At 34.8% G+C, this 21,317-nt stretch overlaps 2 protein-coding genes across 2 annotated transcripts; one reads left to right on the top strand and one right to left on the bottom strand.

The window, feature by feature from the left end:
• Positions 1-1,133: 1,133 nt before the first annotated feature.
• Positions 1,134-5,484, bottom strand: LOC113778867 (protein REVEILLE 1). Its single transcript, XM_027324388.1, has 6 exons — positions 4,679-5,484; positions 3,276-3,419; positions 3,059-3,170; positions 2,923-2,984; positions 2,357-2,764; positions 1,134-2,239 (listed from the first exon to the last, which is right to left on the bottom strand). The coding sequence occupies exons 1-6, from the start codon at positions 4,703-4,705 to the stop codon at positions 1,499-1,501; spliced, it is 1,494 nt and encodes a 497-aa protein (XP_027180189.1). The 5' UTR covers positions 4,706-5,484; the 3' UTR covers positions 1,134-1,498.
• A 10,919-nt stretch (positions 5,485-16,403) lies between these two features.
• LOC113777767 (expansin-A13) lies at positions 16,404-19,534 on the top strand. Its single transcript, XM_027322962.1, has 2 exons — positions 16,404-17,036; positions 18,829-19,534. The coding sequence occupies exons 1-2, from the start codon at positions 16,531-16,533 to the stop codon at positions 19,136-19,138; spliced, it is 816 nt and encodes a 271-aa protein (XP_027178763.1). The 5' UTR covers positions 16,404-16,530; the 3' UTR covers positions 19,139-19,534.
• The last annotated feature ends 1,783 nt before the right edge of the window (positions 19,535-21,317 follow it).

Here is a 21,317-nt window from a genome sequence, read left to right as displayed (position 1 = left end):
TGAGAGTCAAACCTACAAGGCTGTTAGGTTCATGAATAGCAAATTGTATCCTACATTTAGATATGTTTGATAAAATAAAAAAGTGCTGAAACTGAACCTTTGCAGACATTCAGATGTTTTGAGTGTTTGATAAATGAAAATCTATCTACTGAACTTGTTAAACAATGCTGAACTTGTGTGTATTTTTTTCAGCACAAGAATCTTAACTGAATGCTTAATTCTGATAAGAATCAATAGAATTATTTCAACTACCTTATCTTATCTACCAAATCTATCATTGTTTGTTAATTATATTCAAAATTCTTATCTAATTAATGGTTTTCAGTTTCTCTTTTCTCCATTTTAATGATTTTCACATCTTCTCCGTACTCCTTATATAATATATTTCATCTTTTATATTAATTTGATTTAAAAATAAATATTATCATTTTCATAGCTAACTATTTTAACCTAATTAAATCATAGGTTCTATTTCTTTTTTGAATGAAAAGATATAAAGACAAAATTGTCAAATTAAACTTATTAAACATTCAGTTATAAAAATTTATCAAACGGTATAAATTAGTTTAACATTAAAATTCAGACATTCATATATTTTTTTTCAGTGCTTAAAATTCAGCAAATTAATTGTTTCAGTATTCAGATTTCAGAATTCAGATTCAGTTTTATCAAACGGAACCTTATTCAGAGAGACGGAGAAGAACACTCAATATTTAAATAGAGTTTGAAACATAATAATTTAAACTTTTGAATCAACGTTGAATTATTAACTTACTTATTAGACATTAAACTCTAAATAAAAGTTCGAAACATAATAGTTTAGAGTTTTGAATCATTGTTAAATTCCTAATTTAAATTTAAATCAACGTTGAATCTCTAACTTACATGTTAGACACCATATTCACAACGCCAATCTAAATTAATATGATCAAGCCAGCCCCTTGAACCCATCTTTTCCAATTGAGCTCCTAAATACAAGATTTTAGAGACAGCATATGCAGTTAAGAATGGCAATTGACCATTGAAGAGATTTATGGTGAAAAATTTCACATCTCATCATCCGTATTAAAACAAGAAAGATTTTTAATCCATATTTCTTCAGTATTAATTTGTATTGGAGAAAAGTAGTATCAGAATGTAACAGAATTTTAGAGACAGCAAAATTTGAAGATCAGACATTAACATTTGCAGCTGAAGAACTTACACAGCAAAGGCTACATGGACAGAGTGCAAGGGATGAAAGGAAATATTACAAAAGAAGAGTATGTATCAGAAGTTGGAGGAGAAAAAGAAAAGCAAAGTTGAAAAAGACTCTCTACACAGCCACAGGAGCAGCCTCTTTGGCACCATGTTGCTTCATCGATTCATCCTCACCAATCATCCAAGATTTTTGGTATTACCAGAGATTCACATCTTCAATAGCCCCAATCCAACCAAAGGGGGAAAAATATTTTCTACAAGATGAAACTGCACAAGCAAAAAGCCTGAAGAAGAACGACTACAAGCAAAGACGAATTCGCTGCTCTTCCCTTTCTTCACTGTTAACTACTGATCTGGCATCCCTTTCTGCTAAACATCGCTTGTATGGTACAAATCCTTTTGTACACTTACTAGAGCCTGCTTTTAGCTCCAAAAATGATGTTTCACATGGTGTAGACGAGGCTTGAGCTCTTTCCTCTTTTGCAAATAAAAACTGACAGCTTTGAGCCTCCAGATTTCTGCTGCTCTCAGCCTCCGCACACTCGCATTCAGCATTTGAATCAGAAGAAGAACCATCCTTCTGGATTTCCATGTCTTGCACATCTCTCTGGTCTCCAAAGCATGATGCTTTAATGGGTATTGGGCTATGGATCCGTACAAATGGAAAGGATGCACCTCCTTGGTATGTCCACCATTGCAAAGACGAGGGAGGTGTTGTTTCACTAGGCTTTGATCTTTCACCACCTAGCGGTAAGCAAAACAAAGTAGCATGTGTTCCAAAGGGAAGAGCACCCCAGGAACGCTCTAAATCACCTTGTGAATATTTTATGGGAACAAAATTCCAAGGCAATGCCTGTGCCAATTTTCCATCGCTGTGACTAGGTGGCTGCATTTTGCAGGTTAGAGGAGTTGGAGAAGATGGCCTACACGAATCGGTAACCATTACAGTCTTCCCAAATAGTTTCAAGCACTGGGTAGATGATACTTCTTCTGAACCTTCTTTGACAAAGCAATTGTCTTCAGGAAACAATTCCAGCTTCTGAAATAAAAATCAAACAGAAACAATTGGTTATCAAGTCTTACTGTCTCCTATATGTTCAGATGCTAAAGAAATAAAATTAAACAAATGAATTAAAGAACAGCACAAAACAATTACCAAAGGAAGCTTTTCATCCTGATTTGAACAATTATTCACTTGGCTGCTTGACGGAGATGCATTTGCTTTTGGTGGTGATAAATTAGGTGGCTCAGACAGGACAAAACCAGAGGAACCACCTATAACTGATGAAACAGGCGATAAGCTACCTTCTGGTGTACTTGAGTCTGTTAGGCCTGGTGCATCTGAACCAAATGCAGACAATACAGAAGTAGGAGATTGGTTTGCTTCGGTAGGGGAACATATATTTGCAGCTGCAGATTGTTTTTCAAGAGCCAAAGCTCCAGATTTTACTGAAGCAGACAATTTGCGAGGATATGGATGCAAGGGTTTTCTTTTTGGGCGAGGTGGAGGAATTTCAATTGGTTTCACCGAGCCTGAATCACCATTGTTGGACTCACGCACAACCTAATCAAGATAACCAAACATGCATCAACATGACAAGAATCCTCACAACAATGAATTCTGAAGATGCACGCCTTGAGTCATAAATGATATGACTTACTTTAAAAGGCGGCATATAGACACAATAGGAGATAATGGATACTGATTTAAGAGCAGTAAACCTTAGAGAAAAACTTTTGAGCATGACTTCTAATCTGAACTGCAGTTTTGGTACCTACATGCTCTGCGCACAGTAACATTCTTTCAGTATGCAGCTTAGTTGAAAGAAGATAGCAAGGATAGCAACTAAATCTGTACCTTCTATACGCCTCCAGGCTCGGCCGTACAGCTTTAAAGCTTCAAGAAACTTTTTATGCTCATCCTCTGTCCACCTTTCTCTTTGTTTAGTGATTGTGTAGGGTTTTCTAACCTACTTGGAAGGAAGCAGAAAAATTAGAACACATACCAAAAAAACATGTTCTAATCAACAAGGAAGTGTGGAAAACTTAGACAAATTCATAAATGCCATATACACCTTTTGAGCATAGTCATCACCCCCAGGCTGAAATTGCCCAGTCAACTGGATACTCCTTACAGAAGAGACTTCCATATCCAAAGGCATTTTGTTGCCTATGACCATGGGGAGTGTGGTCTCTGAATCTGTGCTTCCACTGTCATCCTATATAATCATGTTGAGAAGAGAACGTTACAAGAGAGTAAAACGGTCTCCTCCAGGCATAACCAACTAAATCATCATGAACAAGTTTGATAACTTTAAATACATAATTTACAGTGTGTACAAAAACAGATAGGATTTCTGCAGGGAAACTCTGTCTGAATTTTAACGACTCTGTCATAAGCCTAGTGGCTAAACTAGAATCAAGTATGGTCAACTTTAACCTTTGGACAAAGGTCTTTTGACTGCTTTTACCGTATGTAAAACAAGTTGATTTCACAATTTCACAAAATCACTAGAACTTTTGAAGCTAAGGCTCTTGTCTCCTGTGATACGAAGAGATACAACCGTTTCAACTTTCAAGAGCAAGTGATGCCAAGTAGAATAAGCTAGCTTCAATCTAAGAAAACCCTCAAATGCCAAATAAGGTAACAAGCAACCATTCAAAATCTTTGATTTAGCAATATGGAATTCAGTCAGTCACCACAAATTCTTGATCCCATAATTAACACTTAATATGCAGATAGATGGCCCTTCTAAGTTATAGATGAAATTATGCAACAAAAACTTGAGCTTTTTAGTCGCTTAGATTGAATATTTCATTCTGCATTTCCACTTTTTTTTAATAGGTGATCTACTCCAAGCAGAACAGTGAACTCTGGAAATCAATCATTTACTCTCAGCGGCTGGGATCAGTGGCTTCGCACAAACCTGTCGTCATTCTTCTAATCTCAATAATTAATGCACTTTCAAATGACAAAACTGTAACGGGGTCATTTAAGTAAGTCTGCCATAAGATGAAGTTTTAACCCACCCCCCCCCCCCCCCCCCCCAAAATTTATTATTATTATTTTTTCAAATTTCTCCTATTTAGTTGTAGAACTAAAAGTGAGCTTACCCCAAAAAAGAAAAAAGCTGGACAATTAAATTGAACACCCAAGTAGTTCGTCTAAGAGTAAAATTTCACTTTCCATTAAAGCAAGCATTATTACAACTCTTCAACAGCTAAGAATCAGTGATCAGCCCCACGATTCTCAAGCTAATCTTCTCCCTTTTTGTTGAATAAATTTTAACCCACTACTTGCTAAAGTAAAAAATCTTTACCAGAAGATCATGAAGAAAAAAAGAAAAATAGAAACAGATATCCAGTAAAAAAGTAGGCACATAACCATAAAAGCTAATATATAACCATAAAAGCTAGAAGTACTTTTCCCAACTTTCTTTTAAGTCAGTTATAGACAAGTAAGCTCGTGTCAGAATACCTGTAAAGCCATAGATGCTGCAACCATAATTCTTCAACACTCCAAACCTCTTTCAAACTTCTGGTTTTTTCAGCAAAAGGTAACTGTTTTCACCGGTCTTCAGGATCAGAAAAATCTTATTAAACTAAATAAAGAACTAGAGCTTCCTTTAACCTCAGACGCTCCGCAAATCAATTATCTACAATAACAAAGGCTCACATCTGGATCCAAAAACTGAAGCTTTTCCTTCATTCTCGCACTCAATTTCCATGTTCCACATCTTGAAATTAGGTAATGGAAAAAACCCAGAACGAATTCCACAACTACTTGAATTCTGCTCTCACCAGTCAAAGTCTCCAAATCAACAGAACTCAATCAAGATCCAAACTTTATCTCCTTTCCAAAAAAACCCCCACCAAAGAACTGCTTGACTTAATTATATAGGAAAAGAAGACAGATACAAGAAACAATGAAGAATAGCTGGGGATAAAGTACAATGACTCCGTTGCTTGCGCGCACAGAACAAACTCTGAAGAAGGATTCAAGGAAAACCTGGAAATTTTCAAAAAGAGGGGTTTCATATAAACAAACGATTAGCTGAAAAATGGAAGTTTCAAGACCAGAAACACCTGAAAGCTTCAACCTTTACAGAGCAAGAACAGAGGTACAAAAGTTTGCCAAGGAAGGAAAGACAGAAGAAAGGGTATTAGCTGACGATTGGTTATTTTAGAGAAGAGTTAAGGACAAAGACGAAATAAAGCTAATGGAAGCTGTTTCTCGGGTCTTGAGAAGATGAGAATGGAGAACAAGGGGAATAGCAAAATGGATTTGTGCCGATTACAGAGGAGTTAACTGGCTAAGTGTCTCGTTGGGAAGAGGGAGAAAAAGCAGAAAGCAAGGGGTTGCCACGTCAGAGAGGGGAAATGGAAAGGGCCAATTGCTGAAATGGTCCTTGGAATTTCAGAGATATTTTTCTTAACCATTCAATTTTGAGATATAGTAATTTAGTCCCTATTAATTTAATTTATAGTTGTCACTTTTGTTCCAGTGAATACTTTCTTCAACCATGTATTCACTTTCATATGAATTGATAAGAAAAGTTTATTTTGATAAGGAGATGCCATGTTGCAAAACTCAAAAGATTAAAATACATACAAATCCGCCTTACAAATAAATATAAGAAATAGAATCAACTTTCTAGCGTAAAAATCAGCGCTAATTCTCTGTATTGCAAGGTTGAACATGTACAAGAAAGTCATGAAATTCTTAACTTGTTCATTTTTGCCAAGAGGATGGATGACCCCAAGACGGAATGTCGGGGGTAGAATGGTACTCCAATTTATACCTTTGATGCTTTAAATTACTCAAATTAAAAAAATGAGGGAATGAAAAGTGATTCTTGAAAGAATAAGGGACCATCTTGACCATTTGCTCAATCGGAAAATATTTATATTTCTATTTTTGTTGAATAGAACGATCGAGAAATCCATGGAATCTTGTGGCTCACATTGAAAGAGAGCCCCCGACACGTGGCTGTTCATGTCAGCCAACGACACCACCGCTTTTTCTTTTCTTTAATTTTGATGTTTGGTTTTTTTTTTTTTTTGCCCCTTTTTTCCTTTTTTCCTTCTAAAATCTTCTAATTGCAATTATTCTCACGGGAGAAGTAATAAAAGGAATGTGTACTCCAGATTTTGTGGCTGGTACGTAGGGGTGCAAACGAGCCGAGTTCGAGTTAATTTTGTGAAGCTCAAACTTGAGTTCGAGCTCGACGAGCTCAAAATATCAAGCTCGAGCTCTCGAGCTTAAAAAATAAAAAAATTATTATTATTATTTTATTTTAAAAAAATAAAAAATAATTATTTATTTTTAAAAATGAATAAAATAATAATTTTTTAACAAATAATAAAATATTAAGGATATATATGTAAATTTACTATTAAAATAAAAAATAAAAAATAAAAATATATATATATAATTGAGCTCGCGAACCAACGAGTTTAATGTTTTTGAACTCGAGATCGACTTAATTAACTTGAGCTCGATATTGACAAGCTCGAGTCGAGCTCGTATTCGAACCGCTCGCGATCTGCTCGCGAGCGAAACACCCTTACTGGTACGTGTCCTGCTTCTAGATTTAGGTGAATGTTTGAAAGCATATGGCACTAGTTGGCAGTTGGAGCTTGAAACCTCGAGCCTTCGACTCTATTTGGCAAGTGAGTTTTTTAAATGTTTGTTTAAAATTTTATTATAATTTATTGTAGAAGTTTTTAAAAAAAATTTTGAAGTGTATAATTTAAAAACTTGAAAAAATTTCTTGAGGTTACTGTAATTAAAATTTTTAAAAAATTTGTAGTAGACAAACTTGAAAAAAAAACTCAAGTGCCAAACAGGGCCTTCATTTACTCTTTGTTTGTCATTTTCTCTTTACTTTTCCCTTTTTTCCCCTTCAATTAATTCTGAGGTGGAGTATGTTTTTCGTAATCAAATTGAGTATTTTCCCTTTCAATGAATAGTCAAAATGTGAAAATTCACTCTCCTTTAAGGTCAGGTCGTATTTTATCCATCTCGTTTGGATTATTATTTTTAAAATTTTTTATAGAAAAAATTAATATATATAAAATAAAAAGTTGATTAAAAATATATTTACAGAAAATATAAAAACTCTTCTATAGAGAATCACAATTCAAATAAGGCCGACTCACATAATAAATACGTATCATTCATTTGTAAATGCGACACTATAGTAGTACTTAAATATTATATTCTTGCTCAAATTAGGTTGACCAATCATATTAAGTTTTTATAATTGAAACCATTTTTCAAAGGCGCCTAAGTAGTCAATTCTAACGAATCAATTACAAATGTAACGCGTCATATGATTGGAAAGTAAAACTTATTTTAATTGACATGAAAAGCCCTTTAAGTAAATAACTTAATTTGACAGCATCTTAACCAAAAAAAGCTACTTTCTTTACCACCGACTATCGCTTCCTTTGGTATAATTTATTTCTTCCGCATATAAACCTAGATTAGATATATAAGCATGAAAAATACCACAAAACCTGATGTACTTTAACTTTATACTATTAGATTGCAACTTGATGCATAATTGGACAGATGCTGATAGGGAGAGAGAGAGAGAGAGAGAGAGGAAAAAAAAAAAAGGTAATACTAGTACTGTAGACATACTCTGTTTGAAAAATGAAAAGTGAACGTCGAGAGGAGGAGGAAAGCAGAAGAAAATAAAATAAAATAAAAATTCCCACGTCCCATCCCATTTGACAAAGTGCAAGCCCCAAACAATCAAAACGTTGTACAGTGTGAAGTGTGAACCCCACCTGTCCACAAGCCAAGAGCAGGAGGACACAAAAAAAATCCCACACAAAATATTTGCTGCAATAATCAAGAACATGGATATTTTTTTTGTGACTAGGAAAAATTCCCAAAATATCTGCATCCTCTAAAATATAGAATCACAAAAATAAATAAATAAATAATAAAATAATCCAGAAAAAGAAGGAGAGAAATTTGGGAAGCCAAGAGTTGTGGATTACAATAAAGAAAAAAAGTGTGGGTGTAGTCTGTTTTGTGGGATGAGGATGAGATAATGATGAGATGTCATCTAGTAAGTTGGAGAGTAGTACATTTCTTGTTGGCCATTAGTATTTAGTCCACTCCACCTCTCCCTTTCCCTTTCTCCTCTTCTCTCTCTTTCCTTCTCAGGTGTGACTTTCAACTTTCTTTTTGCACTTTTCGCCACGTCAACACCACTCGCCGCCCCTCATTTCTCGAGCCCTCCACGTGTACTTGATTAATGCTATTTAGAGAGAGAGGGGGAAAGGCAAAGGGCTAATTTGAAGAGTTTTTTTTAGACGTGGATGAGGGCTTTCTGGACCACAAACATATGGCAGGGACTGTTGGGGAGATGATTAAAGAATGTGAAATTTTTGTGGCCAAAAGTTTTTATTTCTGCTTGCCTGGATTTTGAATGGAAGGGAAAGTTGAGGTTGTTTCTTTTATTCTGGTAAAAAAAAGCGGATATATTGAAGGCTTTCATGAACTGACAGGTGGCATTGTGGTGAGAACCTTTTTGTCGAAACAGCACATTTAATCTAGTCTAACTTCCTCCTACTCTTAAGGAAGGAACCTACTCTATGGAACTGAATCGGAGGAACCTGACGGGGACCGGACCACCATCAGACCAGACTGATGCATCACACACCTGTATAAATTTAGAACAATCTCATATTGAGGCACATTGATGGAAGGTAAGGTTTTAATCATTGACCTCCTACCCTACAATTAATATGGTGGCCAACTCCCTCTAGAGGAGTTGGTTAGAAGGTTCGAGTTCTCAAATACTAAGAAATTGTTTATGGCATACCCCTAGTTTGGTCCAATTGTAAGAGTTCCCTCTTTCAGTTTCAAGATTGTAGTCCGGTTGAATCTGATTTTTGATTAAAATTGGCCGAATTTTTTATATTCGATTTTTAGAGGAGATTCGAACCGGATGCTTGGCCGATTTCTAGTAGTTCAATCGATCCAATCTAAATTTGAAAACATTAGTAACAAGTTAATAGGTTGCTTGTTGTTTGTATACCTGGCAATTGGGCGGGTTGGGCGGATTTTGTGCGGGTTAATATTGAGTTTTCATTTAAATGGGTTACACCCAACCCGCCCAACTTTAGATTGGATTAATTTTGGGTTGGGTCATCTCAACCCCATGACCCAAATATGACCCAATATATTAATTTAATAGATTTTAATACATAAATTCTCTCAAATATATTTTCACGTAAAAAAAAAAAAATTTAAGTGGATGCCCAACACAAATATCCAAATCGCCCAAAAAAAGATTTTATGCTAATATTTTCACAAAGAAAGTATGGTAATTTTGGATTTATGTAGTTTTTACATATTGAAAATACGGTTTATAAAAACAAAAATCTTTTAGCATGAATGAGTTATGTGGTAGTTATTAAGCACCAAGGGCACGAGTAGTTGTAAGTTGACATTAACGTTTCAAAATTAATTTCGAATTTAATAATGTTCAAATTCTTCATACTGCACATTTTGATGACGATAATATAAATGAAAAAAAGTCACATTCGAACTCACATTGTCACGATGAATCTGGCAATTATTCTAACACATCTGCCCTTTTCCATATCTAAAGTAATACCCTATTAAGTATGTAACCAAGGAATTAAAAATAGGCCAAGTAAAAAAATTTTAACTTGCTTGGCGAATTATGTTATAATCACAAAAGATGTTTATAGCAAAAATAATAAAAAAAAAGTCTACAGTTGATACTTTTGAATAACTATTCACTCTTTTAAGATTGTGTTGATTATTCACTTGATTCAATTAACATAAGTTGGGTAATTGGTGCCCAACACAAATACCCAAACCATTCAAAATATATGTGAATTTTTATTACCCAACCCAAAATTGACCCAATACCCAACTTACCCAACCCAACCTCTCAAATTAGTGGATGGGTTGGGTGGGTTATTGGGTTTTGGGCATAATTGCCGGATCTAGTTGTTTGTAATAGTATTTCATATCTGTCTTGATGTTGATAAGCTCTTTTCTTTTCAAAAGAAAATCTCGTGTTACTCGTACATCTATTGCAGGTTTTGTCTATACATATTCATTTGGTTTTTGTACCAAATTCAAATCATTAATCAGTCATCCTTACTCTCATTTTAAAATTACGTTGTGGTTTGTTGAGAATCTCTTAGCCCATTTTACTCTTTTTTTCTTAGGAAAAAATTGAAAGGTGTGTTGAAAAAACATGTGAGGAAATTATTTTAACATTACGAATTAGGAAACATAAATCATAATTGTGTGATAAATTGCTGGGGACGCAAGTGCAATTTATCCGAACAAAACCCTAAAGGAAAGGAACCATGAAAGGGAAACTAAACGGCCACAATAAATTCCTCCATAAAATGAGAGGCCAAAGATCTTTTGGTGGATACGTACAAGCACGAACCTCGGATAATTTTCCTCATCAAAACTACCTAATCTGTCTCCCAGGCTTTGGAATTTTCGGTGGGTTGAGGGGGAGTCCTCAGTGGTTTCCTAAGCACTATCAATTTTTGGTGCAGGCTTTTGACACAACATGAATCTCGATTTGGCATAGGATGGAAAGCAAAAATCAGATTAGACAACATAATGAAATTGAACGGACGCCATGAGTTAAAAGAGGTACATCGGATCATTAGGTTGCCGAAGGCGAAATTTGGACCTTGTATTTCGTATCAACAAAAGTGGATTAGGCACCACCTCCACAGCAAATCACAACAAATAGGACAGGAATCTAGTTTAGCAGCAACACTTGGGACTCCTTTTATTATTAGTTATAAATAGTATTTAATATTTGGATCCCTCGTGCAAAGTTTGGACTGGCTGAATTTTTTATTCTTAATTAGCAAGGAGAGGGAGAAAAAAAAAGACCTCAACTTAATTAGTATTTCCACAAACACATGTTTGATTAGCCCCTTTTCCCCCCTCTTATTTCGCTTAATTTGAGGTTGAAAAGGTGCATGGGTGGGTGTACCAGCCAAAAAGAACTGCTCCTTCCGTATAGAATTCTTGATGGAAAGAAGACTGCTATAGCTCTGACTATTCTTGCAGCTCACTTGGACTTTTTCATTAATCCTCTCATTTTCCTTCTGCCCATCGCACGGGTAATGACAACCACTAAGCTTTAGCACAATGACTACCAAAAAAAAAAAAAAAGGATTAAATTTCTTTTTAAATTATAAATTGAGGATTTGAATCTCATATGCAATAAACAAAAGAGATGTCAGATTACCCTTTTAATCTAATCAGATCTATATACCTGCTATTTACAATCCTGTTTTTTTATTAGTGTCGAAAAAAATCATATAGGTAATGACAATGTTGTTTCTTTTTAATTTTTTTTTTTTTTTGAGACCATGTGTTCGTTTTCCTTTCATTTCATAATCAATGCCATGGCGGTGGATTTGTCAATTGAAACTGGGGTTTATGGGAAAGAACTGTCCGGAACACTATCCAAAATAGCTTTTGACGTGTCTAATGTCGTTCACATGTTAGTGTATAACTTCACAAATTGCTAGGCAGCGAATAAGTACACGCAGGCCATGATTTCGCAAATCCCTTTCATTTCCCAATAATGGACATTTTCGGAACCCACGTCTTCAGGTTTAATCCAGTTTAGAACTCGTAAAGAATGAAAATTTAAGGGCCCATTTCATCAATATTTTTAGCCACGTTGAAAAGTGAAAACTTTCTTCTTTATATTTTTACCCTTTTTTTTTTTTTAAGTGCAAGTGGAGAATTTGAATCTAAAATCTTTTTCTTATACTCTTTCTCCTGTCGCATTCAACTCATCTCTTTAATCATTATTTAAACTAAACTAGAGATACAATAGAGTCCAATCAAACGGTGCACTTTGGTGTATAAAACTTATTTATTTATTATGCTAAACTTAAACAAGTTTTAGTCAAACTAAGTTCACATCAAACTCGGGTAGCTTTGAAATTTTTGTATGAAGATATCAAATTTTGGCTTATCAAGCTAAATTCAAGTTGAGTTCGAAAGTTCACCAAACCCAGAAGAATGTTTTATATTTGATTTAATTAATTAGTGAACCAATTTGAATCTAGTTCTTATGGCGCGTCAAACTCAACTCAAATACTATATCAAATATAGTTTAGTTCACTTTTCCGTCATACATTCAATTTCTGTTGGGCGCATAAATCTATTCATTTTCTTTTAAAGTCTAGGCACAAATGTTAAATGAGTGAAAATATTCGACCTCCTTTATATTTGCGTATATTTAACAAATGTTAAAAATGTTGGGCTCTTGAAGAGGAAAAGCTAAAACAGTTCCATATTTGCGTATTCCATTGCTTAAAAAATCGAGCTTACAACACAAGTTGTACCTTCTACCACTAGCATCATTCAAAAGATATTGGAATCTTTCTCCACTTCTTGAGCTCTTCCATATATCCATTGTCAATTCTACAGCAACGATAATACAAATGTTTTCTCCAATTTTTCTTCAGCAGGTGGATTTCCACTCACCATGCTACTCAAATTAGGTTCCTAGTGGAGATCAAGAAAGCACCCAAAAAAAAAAAAAAATCGTCCGCGATCATTTGAGCACATTAGGTACATTGCGATTTGCTACACTTACACGTTAAAACAAACTACCGTCTGTTTACAGACTTCTGAGAAAACGGAACTAATTATTTTTGTCAAATTTTGTTAGGAGCTTGTTTAATCAATGGAAATACCATCTCTACTAAAGATAACAGCTTTAGAAGCTAGCACAGGTCACCGCGTCTGCCTAATCCATGCAAAGATTACACATTTTACATGTGACTGTTCATGTGGGCTATTAAGATAAGCCCCCAAGCAGTCTTACATAAGTATTGATGCGAATGTTTTAGATTAAAGTGCAGCCCATTTAAGACACTTTGGGGCTCAAATTAATCAACCTATCAAGTGTTTGGTGCAGTCACGTGCAAAAGATCAAACTCGTTTGAATTGTTATTTTTAAAAATTTTATAAAAAAAAGTATTATAATGATTTAATGTATGTGAGATAAAAAAATATATTCACAAAACATGTAAAATTCTTTTGCAAAAAATCACAATCCAATTCATGGTCCAACCCGATGGAAATAAACAGCGGTCTAAATTTCCCCCTGTTTGGGGTTTGCATAATCTTATCTTATTACATTAAAAAGAGTAAAAGATTCCATTTATTCTATTCTATAATACAATCAGAGTGTTTGGATAGCAAATTATCTCAAATAATATTTCGCTTGCATCATAAATATATTTTTCAATTCATCTTTTTATATTTTTAACTACCTTTTTATCTCACATAAATTATATCATAAAAAGTACTACAGTAATTATTTTAAATAATACTCTATCCAAACAAACAGTACCCATCGATTTAACTATAATCATGTGCATAGAGGACAATAGTGAAGCAATCTAATGAAAGAAAACCTTCATATATCTAATCACGTGCGTCTGATTTTCTTTATTTTCCCTACTTTTACACCTTTTGCAGATAAGAGCATCCATAAATGAATCATTATTAATTGGATCTGCGGCAAATAAAAAGTCAAGCTCATTGCGGTGGGAGCTACACCTGCCGAACTTTGGGGTCCCATGTACAGTATGCCCGTTTTTGTGAAGTGATTGGTGAAATTGACCTAAGTGGATCATGTTCATATGACGCAGTTTCTTAATCACGTAAATTCATGTGTTCATTCTTTATACGCATGCACTTGTGCAATTACCTGTCGTATTTGTTTGGTCTTAACAGCAATATGAAAGAGATTAACAGCAATATTCACGAGGTTCAGTATATCTTAGGGATCAATGCAATTATTACGCTCACAAACAAATATGTTTGAATACACATATGTTGTTCCACCAGAATAAAAATACAAATGTTAAATAACAAAATCATACCGTTTTGGAAAAATTAACAATAATAATATAATAATACATAAATGTGAAGGGTTGAGGTATGTATATCTTGCTTTCCTTAAGGTGATTCAAGTCTTTGTGAAAAAATCAATTCCTGTACAGCAGAATTTTCAGTTTGTCACCCCCATGCTACAACACTCCAATCACACTAGCTGACACTCTCTCTAGACTGCATAACTAGAAGAGTATAGCTCTACGAACACCTTTTTTCTTGCCTAACTATGAGATAGAAAATAGTGAATTTAAACTCACAAGATATAAGTTGCAGTAGTAGTATTTTTCCATCTCAATTATGCATATTTATAGGTGAAGAAAAGTTAGACAAACATTGAAATTTGTCTTGTAGGTTACAAAAACTTATTGTAATTGAAAATTCATAATTTCACATAATAATTCTTTAGTCAACACCCATTCAATTCAAATTTGAATTGTAAAATAAAAAATCTCAATGAAATTGAAAAGCCATAATTTCATATAATAAGTCTTTATTCAAAACCATTCAAACACCTATAAGTTGCAGAAAATTTTACTAGGTTATTTTCTTTGTAACATGCACATTTAATTGAGAATTTAATTATTTTATTAAAATACTCCAACAACATAATTATTTGCAAGTAATTTTTTTGATTGTATTACAAACACGCTTTTCATCTTTCTAACTATCTTTTTATTTTACATACATTTATTATATCATAAAAAGTTCTATGATAATTCTTCAAAATAAGAACATACATATTTATGTATAGGCTCTGGTTCTCAACAAAACAAGAAGTGCTGCAGCATTTTCACACATGCTCTCCAGATAGTCTGGCAGCTGCTCGTTGCTACGCGATTTCTATTATTGCATGGGTCCAAATATTCATGGGCCTAGTAGGAAGGAGCTTCTGTCTACATATTCATGGACCTAGTCAATTTGAGAATTCCCATGATTAGTCTAAAGATCCCCCAGTTTCAACAAGCGGCAGGAAATGGGGAGTTATTGGACCTTTGGACTTTTCGGAAACCTTTCCTTCCATCAACAAGCACAACTGAAGTCTGTGGTTGAGGTTTAGTAGTTTCAAGTGATGCCCCACCTACAGACCAGGGGCGTTCACGAATCGAGTCACTCGTAGCCGATCACGAGCGACTCGAATACGAGCTTGACTCAAACTCGATCAATATCGAGTTTAAGTCGAGTTCGAACTCAAAAACATTAAATTCGTTGGAACTCGATTATATATATATATATATTTTATTTTAATAGTAAAATTACATATATATATCTAATATTTTATTATTTATTAAAAAAATTATTATTTTATTCATTTTTAAAAATACAATAATTATTTTTTTATTTTTTAAACTCGAGCTCGACTCGAATTTAAGTTGAACTCGAGTTCGAGCTTCATAAAATTAACTGGAGATTCGATTTGATTAGATCAAAACTCGACTCGACTCGAATCATTTGCACCCCTGATTACGTACCACCGTGATGGATTCTATTTGAGCATAACGGGTTATCTCCAAATGCTGCAATAAAAGAGATCAACCAGAAACCGCTAGACTAATCAAATCGTTTGACTTGCACTATTAGACGATCAAGAAATGGGCACTCGTGCAAGAAGGATTGGAGAACATCCCTAGTTACGTACAAACTTGTCAAGCCCAATGTTCTTTACTTTTGGGACTTAAAAGTCGATCAATTCACTAACTGGATGACTGTCAGGCCAAGGGATTCAGTTGAAAATGTACAAGCTTTGGGGCCTGTTTGATTGGGCTGAAAATATTTTCCATCATTTTCAGGTGTTTGGTACTAGTAAAATGGTTCTCATGGCATAATTAACCAGTTTTGCAACTGAACAAATTGGACAAAAATGAAAAGAAACCTTGAGAAACCTTGTCAAATTTTTTTAAATTGCCTATTTTGTCCTTAAAAAGATCTCGAACAAATATTTAATGACTTCATATCTAAAATCATTCCCCTGATTCTCAAAAACACTCAAACAACATAACAATCCCTTCTCTCCTTCTCTTCTCTCATAACTTAAGTTTTTCCTTCTTTTCTTTTATATCCTAAACTCCCAAACTAAGCATTAAACAACATCATTTTCCATCTTTTTAAAAAAAATTAAATAAATAATAAGAAAGTAATACAAAATACACCAAATTCATCACTAACCTAATAATAATAACAAATATAATATGTAAAGATCTCATAATTATTTTAGTTTAAGATTTCAAGAAAAGAGGAGAACATAAAAGCAGAAAAATACAGCTCCCAAGAACAATCTGCGACTAGGTATAGGAACTTGAAAGAGCAAATCAAATATTATTGTCTTCGATAGCTTCGCTCCTTCACTCAACCCCAGCAAGATCAAGACAGAGATGCCACCAACTTTACTCTTTCAAACTCTAGTCACAGTCACAGTAGCATTCACGCTACTCTCCTCACTACCCCAGCTAGTCCGCTCCCATTACCACTACTCCCCTTCTTCCTCCACCCCCTCCTCCTACACAGAGTGGAGATCCGCCAGAGCCACCTACTACGCCGCCGCGGAACCGGGAGACCCGGTTGGTGGGGCTTGTGGTTATGGGGACCTGGAGAAAATGGGATACGGGAAAGCCACAGCTGCACTCAGTACAGTCCTGTTTGAAAAGGGTCAGATCTGTGGAGCTTGCTTTCAAGTTAGGTGTGTTGAGGACCTGAGATGGTGTATTCCTGGGACTTCCATTATTGTTACTGCGACTAACTTTTGTGCTCCGAATTATGGGTTTGAAGCTGATGGTGGAGGACATTGTAATTTCCCTAATGCACATTTTGTGCTTCCCATTGAAGCTTTTGAGAAAATTGCCATTTGGAAAGCTTCCAATATGCCCATTCAGTATCGCAGGTATTGAGTTTGTGTACTTAATTCTTTAGCTGAATTCTCCTTTTCTTTCCTGCTGTTTTTTTTTGGTCTGAGCTAGAGTTACTCGTGTAATGGTATATTTGCAGCTGCATCTATTTTTTCAGGCCTATTCTGTAAACAATTTTTTTTAATTTTATAAATAGTTGGTAAAGTGTTGGTTTGTTTTTATTTCATATTGCTTTTTTTTTTTAGGGTCTTCAGGAGCATAAAATTAGAAATATATGTGACTTATATTCTTAATCTAGAAAACTTAACACGGCACAAACAAATGAATAACCTATTTTGTCTACGTTTGTTGTTTTGGGATGTGACATGTAGATTCCATCCCGGTCCAATGTTAATGTGAAACCACAATCATCTTTACAATGGAGAATGGATGTGGGACCGGTGACTGACTAGTGTAGCTATCTGATGTATGCAGCAGAAAGCCTTAGAAAGTTTGCTTCAACAAGGTGAAATAGAATGATTTTTGTGATTAGAGTTGTAATTTGACAGGATGCCAAAGGAACTAAAGATGTAAAGATCTTATTTAGCATGTAATAAGGTGATTGAACTACAGAAAGTATGAAATTTGGAGTCAAATTTTATTCAGTGCAAACTCTAAACATCCTTTAATGCTGAAAGACTAAAAATTTCTGGGTAATCATTATAAACTCAGGATATCAGAAAAGATTATTGTAGCTATTGCCTGTTGAATTAGTACATGGAGTATGTTGAAACAATTGGACTGATTTTTTGAAATTATGGGTGTTAAAAATTGTAGGCTAATAACTCACGAGAAAGACTTGAGAAACTTGAAAGTCAACGGAAGATGATATATCATCTGAAACTTCTGAGATTTTTCAATATGTCCATGGCATAAAATTTTTGATATGAATACGGTAAGTGAAATATGATTACTTAGAGGGCTTCAAGTTGCTTCTTGTAGAATCTCTTTAATCTTGAATATAGAAGCCTTTGTAGTCTCTGGTGAGTCTGAGAGATACAGGACTTATTAGAAAACTACTTTGGGCTTAATGAATTCTTTGTAGTCTCTGTTCTGAAACGTCTGGAGAAATTAGTTGAGATTTTTTTTCACTAGTTCGAATTATTCTTTTGAATATGCAGAAATTTAGCTCTTAAAAAAACTTAAATAAGTTCTTGAAAGTAGGTAATCTGGACACGATACCTGAAAAGTGTGCCCAGATATGATTTGGGAGTGTTGGGAGGTTAACTAAGGTAGCAGAGGAGAATTGAGACTTGGAAGGTATAAGTGTGCTGTAGTATTGGTAAAAGTTGTATTATAGAAGAAGTATGGTCCAGATATGATTGAAGCTTCATTTCAACACCTTGCTGTTTCTTGAAGTTGTCAGCTGTGAAAATCTTTTTTAGGCCCTCTTATCAACATACTTTTTGCACCAAGAAGCAATTTGTCACATGGTGTGGTGTTGATTAATTTGCCAAGTTTTTTATGCTTGTTGTAATATAAATGCAAAGGTAAAAGTACAAACATGACTGGCTGCAAAGGATTCCTCTTTTTTTTTTTTTCTTTTCTTTTTTTGGGGGTTTTGTTTATCCTGTTGACCATGGCACATCTTGTATCTGGTAGTTATGGTACCATACTTCTACTTATAAGAGGTGCTTGGCAAAAAGAAACGGGAGAGAGTGTGTTAGTTAAAAAATGTAAAAACATCCTCTATGACTATAAATCCTTTATATAAAACTATAACGAGATAGAGGTTTCTTGATAAGATTTTTTTAGTCATATGCTTATTTTTTCTTCTTACTTGAACAGGGTCAAATGTAGAAAGGAAGGAGGGGTTCGTTTTGCAGTTAATGGTGCTGGAATATTTCTATCAGTGTTAATCAGCAATGTTGCAGGTGCTGGAGACATAGTTGCTGTGAAAATCAAAGGCTCAAGAACCGGATGGCTTCCAATGGGCAGGAACTGGGGGCAGAATTGGCACATAAATGCTGATTTGAAGAATCAACCTCTCTCATTTGAGCTTACCAATGGTGATGGAGTGACCCTTGCATCTTACAGTGTCGCTCCAAAGGACTGGAATTATGGGCAGACGTTTGAAGGAAAGCAGTTTGATTATTGAAAGTAGAACCTGTCTGAAATGAAAAGATAATATTGTTATTGCTGACCCTCTCCTGAATCAAAGGTAGGGAGTACGAGGTGTATTGGTGGCTCTTTCTTTTTGCTGTATCATTTCCGAAATGAGGTTTAATTTGAGGAAGGGGCAAGGCTAGGGGTTTGGAAATGGTGTTGGATCATCATTGAGGGCAAAATATGTTGTACAACAGAATTTGTATTCACTTTTATTGGAGGGCACCTTTCGAGCACCGCATGGAGCTTGAAAATGAGAAGAGAGCAAGCAAGCTGTCTATGTAGCAGTCTATTTTCACTTCCACAACAGACTTGCAAAAAAAAAAAAAAAAACTGTTGTCACCAAGTGGAAGTTATAAATTTGTTTGCCTTCACTTTGTGATAGCTATATGCCAGTATCGAGATCAACGATGAACCTCAAAAGACTTCTCTTAACATGCCATGCAAAAAGTGCAAGAGAATTTTGTCTATCAGTTGCTGCTAAGTGCAAGGCCCAATGAATATAAACAGTATAAACTGATAAAAGTAATGAAGACACGCTGCAGATCAAGGCAAAGTTGCTCTATGCTAATTCATTCAACTGTTCAAAAATTAACAAGTTAAAATGATAAAAGAAGAATAGGTTACAATTGAGTTTGTGAAATTGCCATCCTTCTGAAACTCGACGAATGCCAACTAAACAGGCTCCATGTTGAAGTCCAGAATTTGATGCTTGTTCATGAAAAAAAAGTGACCTTTTCCTTCAGATGGTGGTTGTCCCTGATAACAAAATCTCTACCGATCAATACTCCATCGGTCCCTTAATTAGGACCTTCTGGCATTGACGCATTATTGGAGTAACTAGACCTCAGTCTTCTCCTAACAGAAGTTTAATGGTTCTCACCTCACTGAGAATCTGGAAAATTTTAAACTCATTTGCCAAACAAGGCCAAGATTTAGAGGCATGACTTTTAACATGGTATTGCCTTGTAGTCCTACATATTATCCTCCTCCTATCCTTCTTTCTTCTTGCGTATCTAAGAACTTCCTATTGCTGCTTTAATCCAATGTTCTAAAGTCCAAGGACAGAATCAATACGTCCACAAACAATCCATTTACAACTTCATCAAATAATCAGTTCTCTACTGCTGATGAGAAACAAATAATAGGTTCATAATTTAACTATTCCATCAATCGTATTTGCACCTAATGCTTGATACCATTATAGTTTCTTGCCAATTCTAAAATTCCATAGAAAAAGGTTTCGACTTGCCAATCTGCTTCAGCTAAATATTCAGTTCTCCTGACCACTGAATCCTAAAACCTAACCAAATACAACAGAGTGATTATACATCAGTTCTATTACACTGAATCTGGTCCATTATTCAATAGATCAACTGGATGATCATGAATTACCATAAGAAATTAAGGACCATTCCTATCCTAGCAAATGATATGCTTTTTTATTTTTATTTTAAAAATTTTTCTCTCTTTGTTGATAGACACAATTATCTTTTACTTATTCTGTTAACACCATACATAAGCAGCTATCTTCAAAATCACCCTTCAATCCATGGTCCAAGGTAATAGGGAGATAAAACTCCTGGGGATTTGCAAATGGTTATTCTTAGAATGTCACTTCTCTGCCAAATTACAGAATATCACTGGACAAGTGAGTGATGCATTGACATAAAAAGGTGGGTTCAAGCTCAGCACTTGTGTTTTTTGAAAATCCAAGATAGATGCTCTACCTAACATAATTCAGTGGCAGCCATTGACTACAGAATTGACAGCAAAACCTGTCACAATAGGTTTCAATATAGAACCAACCACAAGCAAGCAAGAGGCACCAAAGATAATCCCAGCAACAGCTTAGGTAAAGTGGTAAACTGAAGATGCTTGCCAACAATGGTTTCCTAATATCTGTTAATTAGAGAATTTGAATGATGAAAATACAACTCAGGTGTATGCAGGATTAATTCCATACACATTATGCAGAAGAGTTAACTGTTTGATTAATTCTTTATTTACTACAGGAGAGATAAAAGACAGCATGTAGCCTTAAGTTCAGATGCAGATGAAGAACAAGCTTGTGGCAGGAAGGATATGCTCTACAATATCATTATGAACTGAACTACAATCATGCGGCGTACCCTATAGTCCTAGATCATTGCTTGGTCAATCACATAAAT

Source organism: Coffea eugenioides, chromosome 7, assembly GCF_003713205.1.
Source record: "Coffea eugenioides isolate CCC68of chromosome 7, Ceug_1.0, whole genome shotgun sequence".
Taxonomy (NCBI): domain Eukaryota; kingdom Viridiplantae; phylum Streptophyta; class Magnoliopsida; order Gentianales; family Rubiaceae; genus Coffea; species Coffea eugenioides.
This window is presented reverse-complemented; position numbering and strand designations above follow the sequence as displayed.

Coding starts and splice junctions, on each gene's coding strand:
- LOC113778867 (XM_027324388.1), bottom strand. CDS start 4,705: ATGGTTGCAGCATCTATGGCTTTACAG. Junction 3,420..4,678: donor CAGCATCTATGGCTTTACAG/GTATTCTGACAC, acceptor ATGATTATATAG/GATGACAGTGGAAGCACAGA. Junction 2,985..3,058: donor AGCCTGGAGGCGTATAGAAG/GTACAGATTTAG, acceptor TACTGTGCGCAG/AGCATGTAGGTACCAAAACT.
- LOC113777767 (XM_027322962.1), top strand. CDS start 16,531: ATGCCACCAACTTTACTCTTTCAAACTCTAGTCACAGTCACAGTAGCA. Junction 17,037..18,828: donor ATGCCCATTCAGTATCGCAG/GTATTGAGTTTG, acceptor TTACTTGAACAG/GGTCAAATGTAGAAAGGAAG.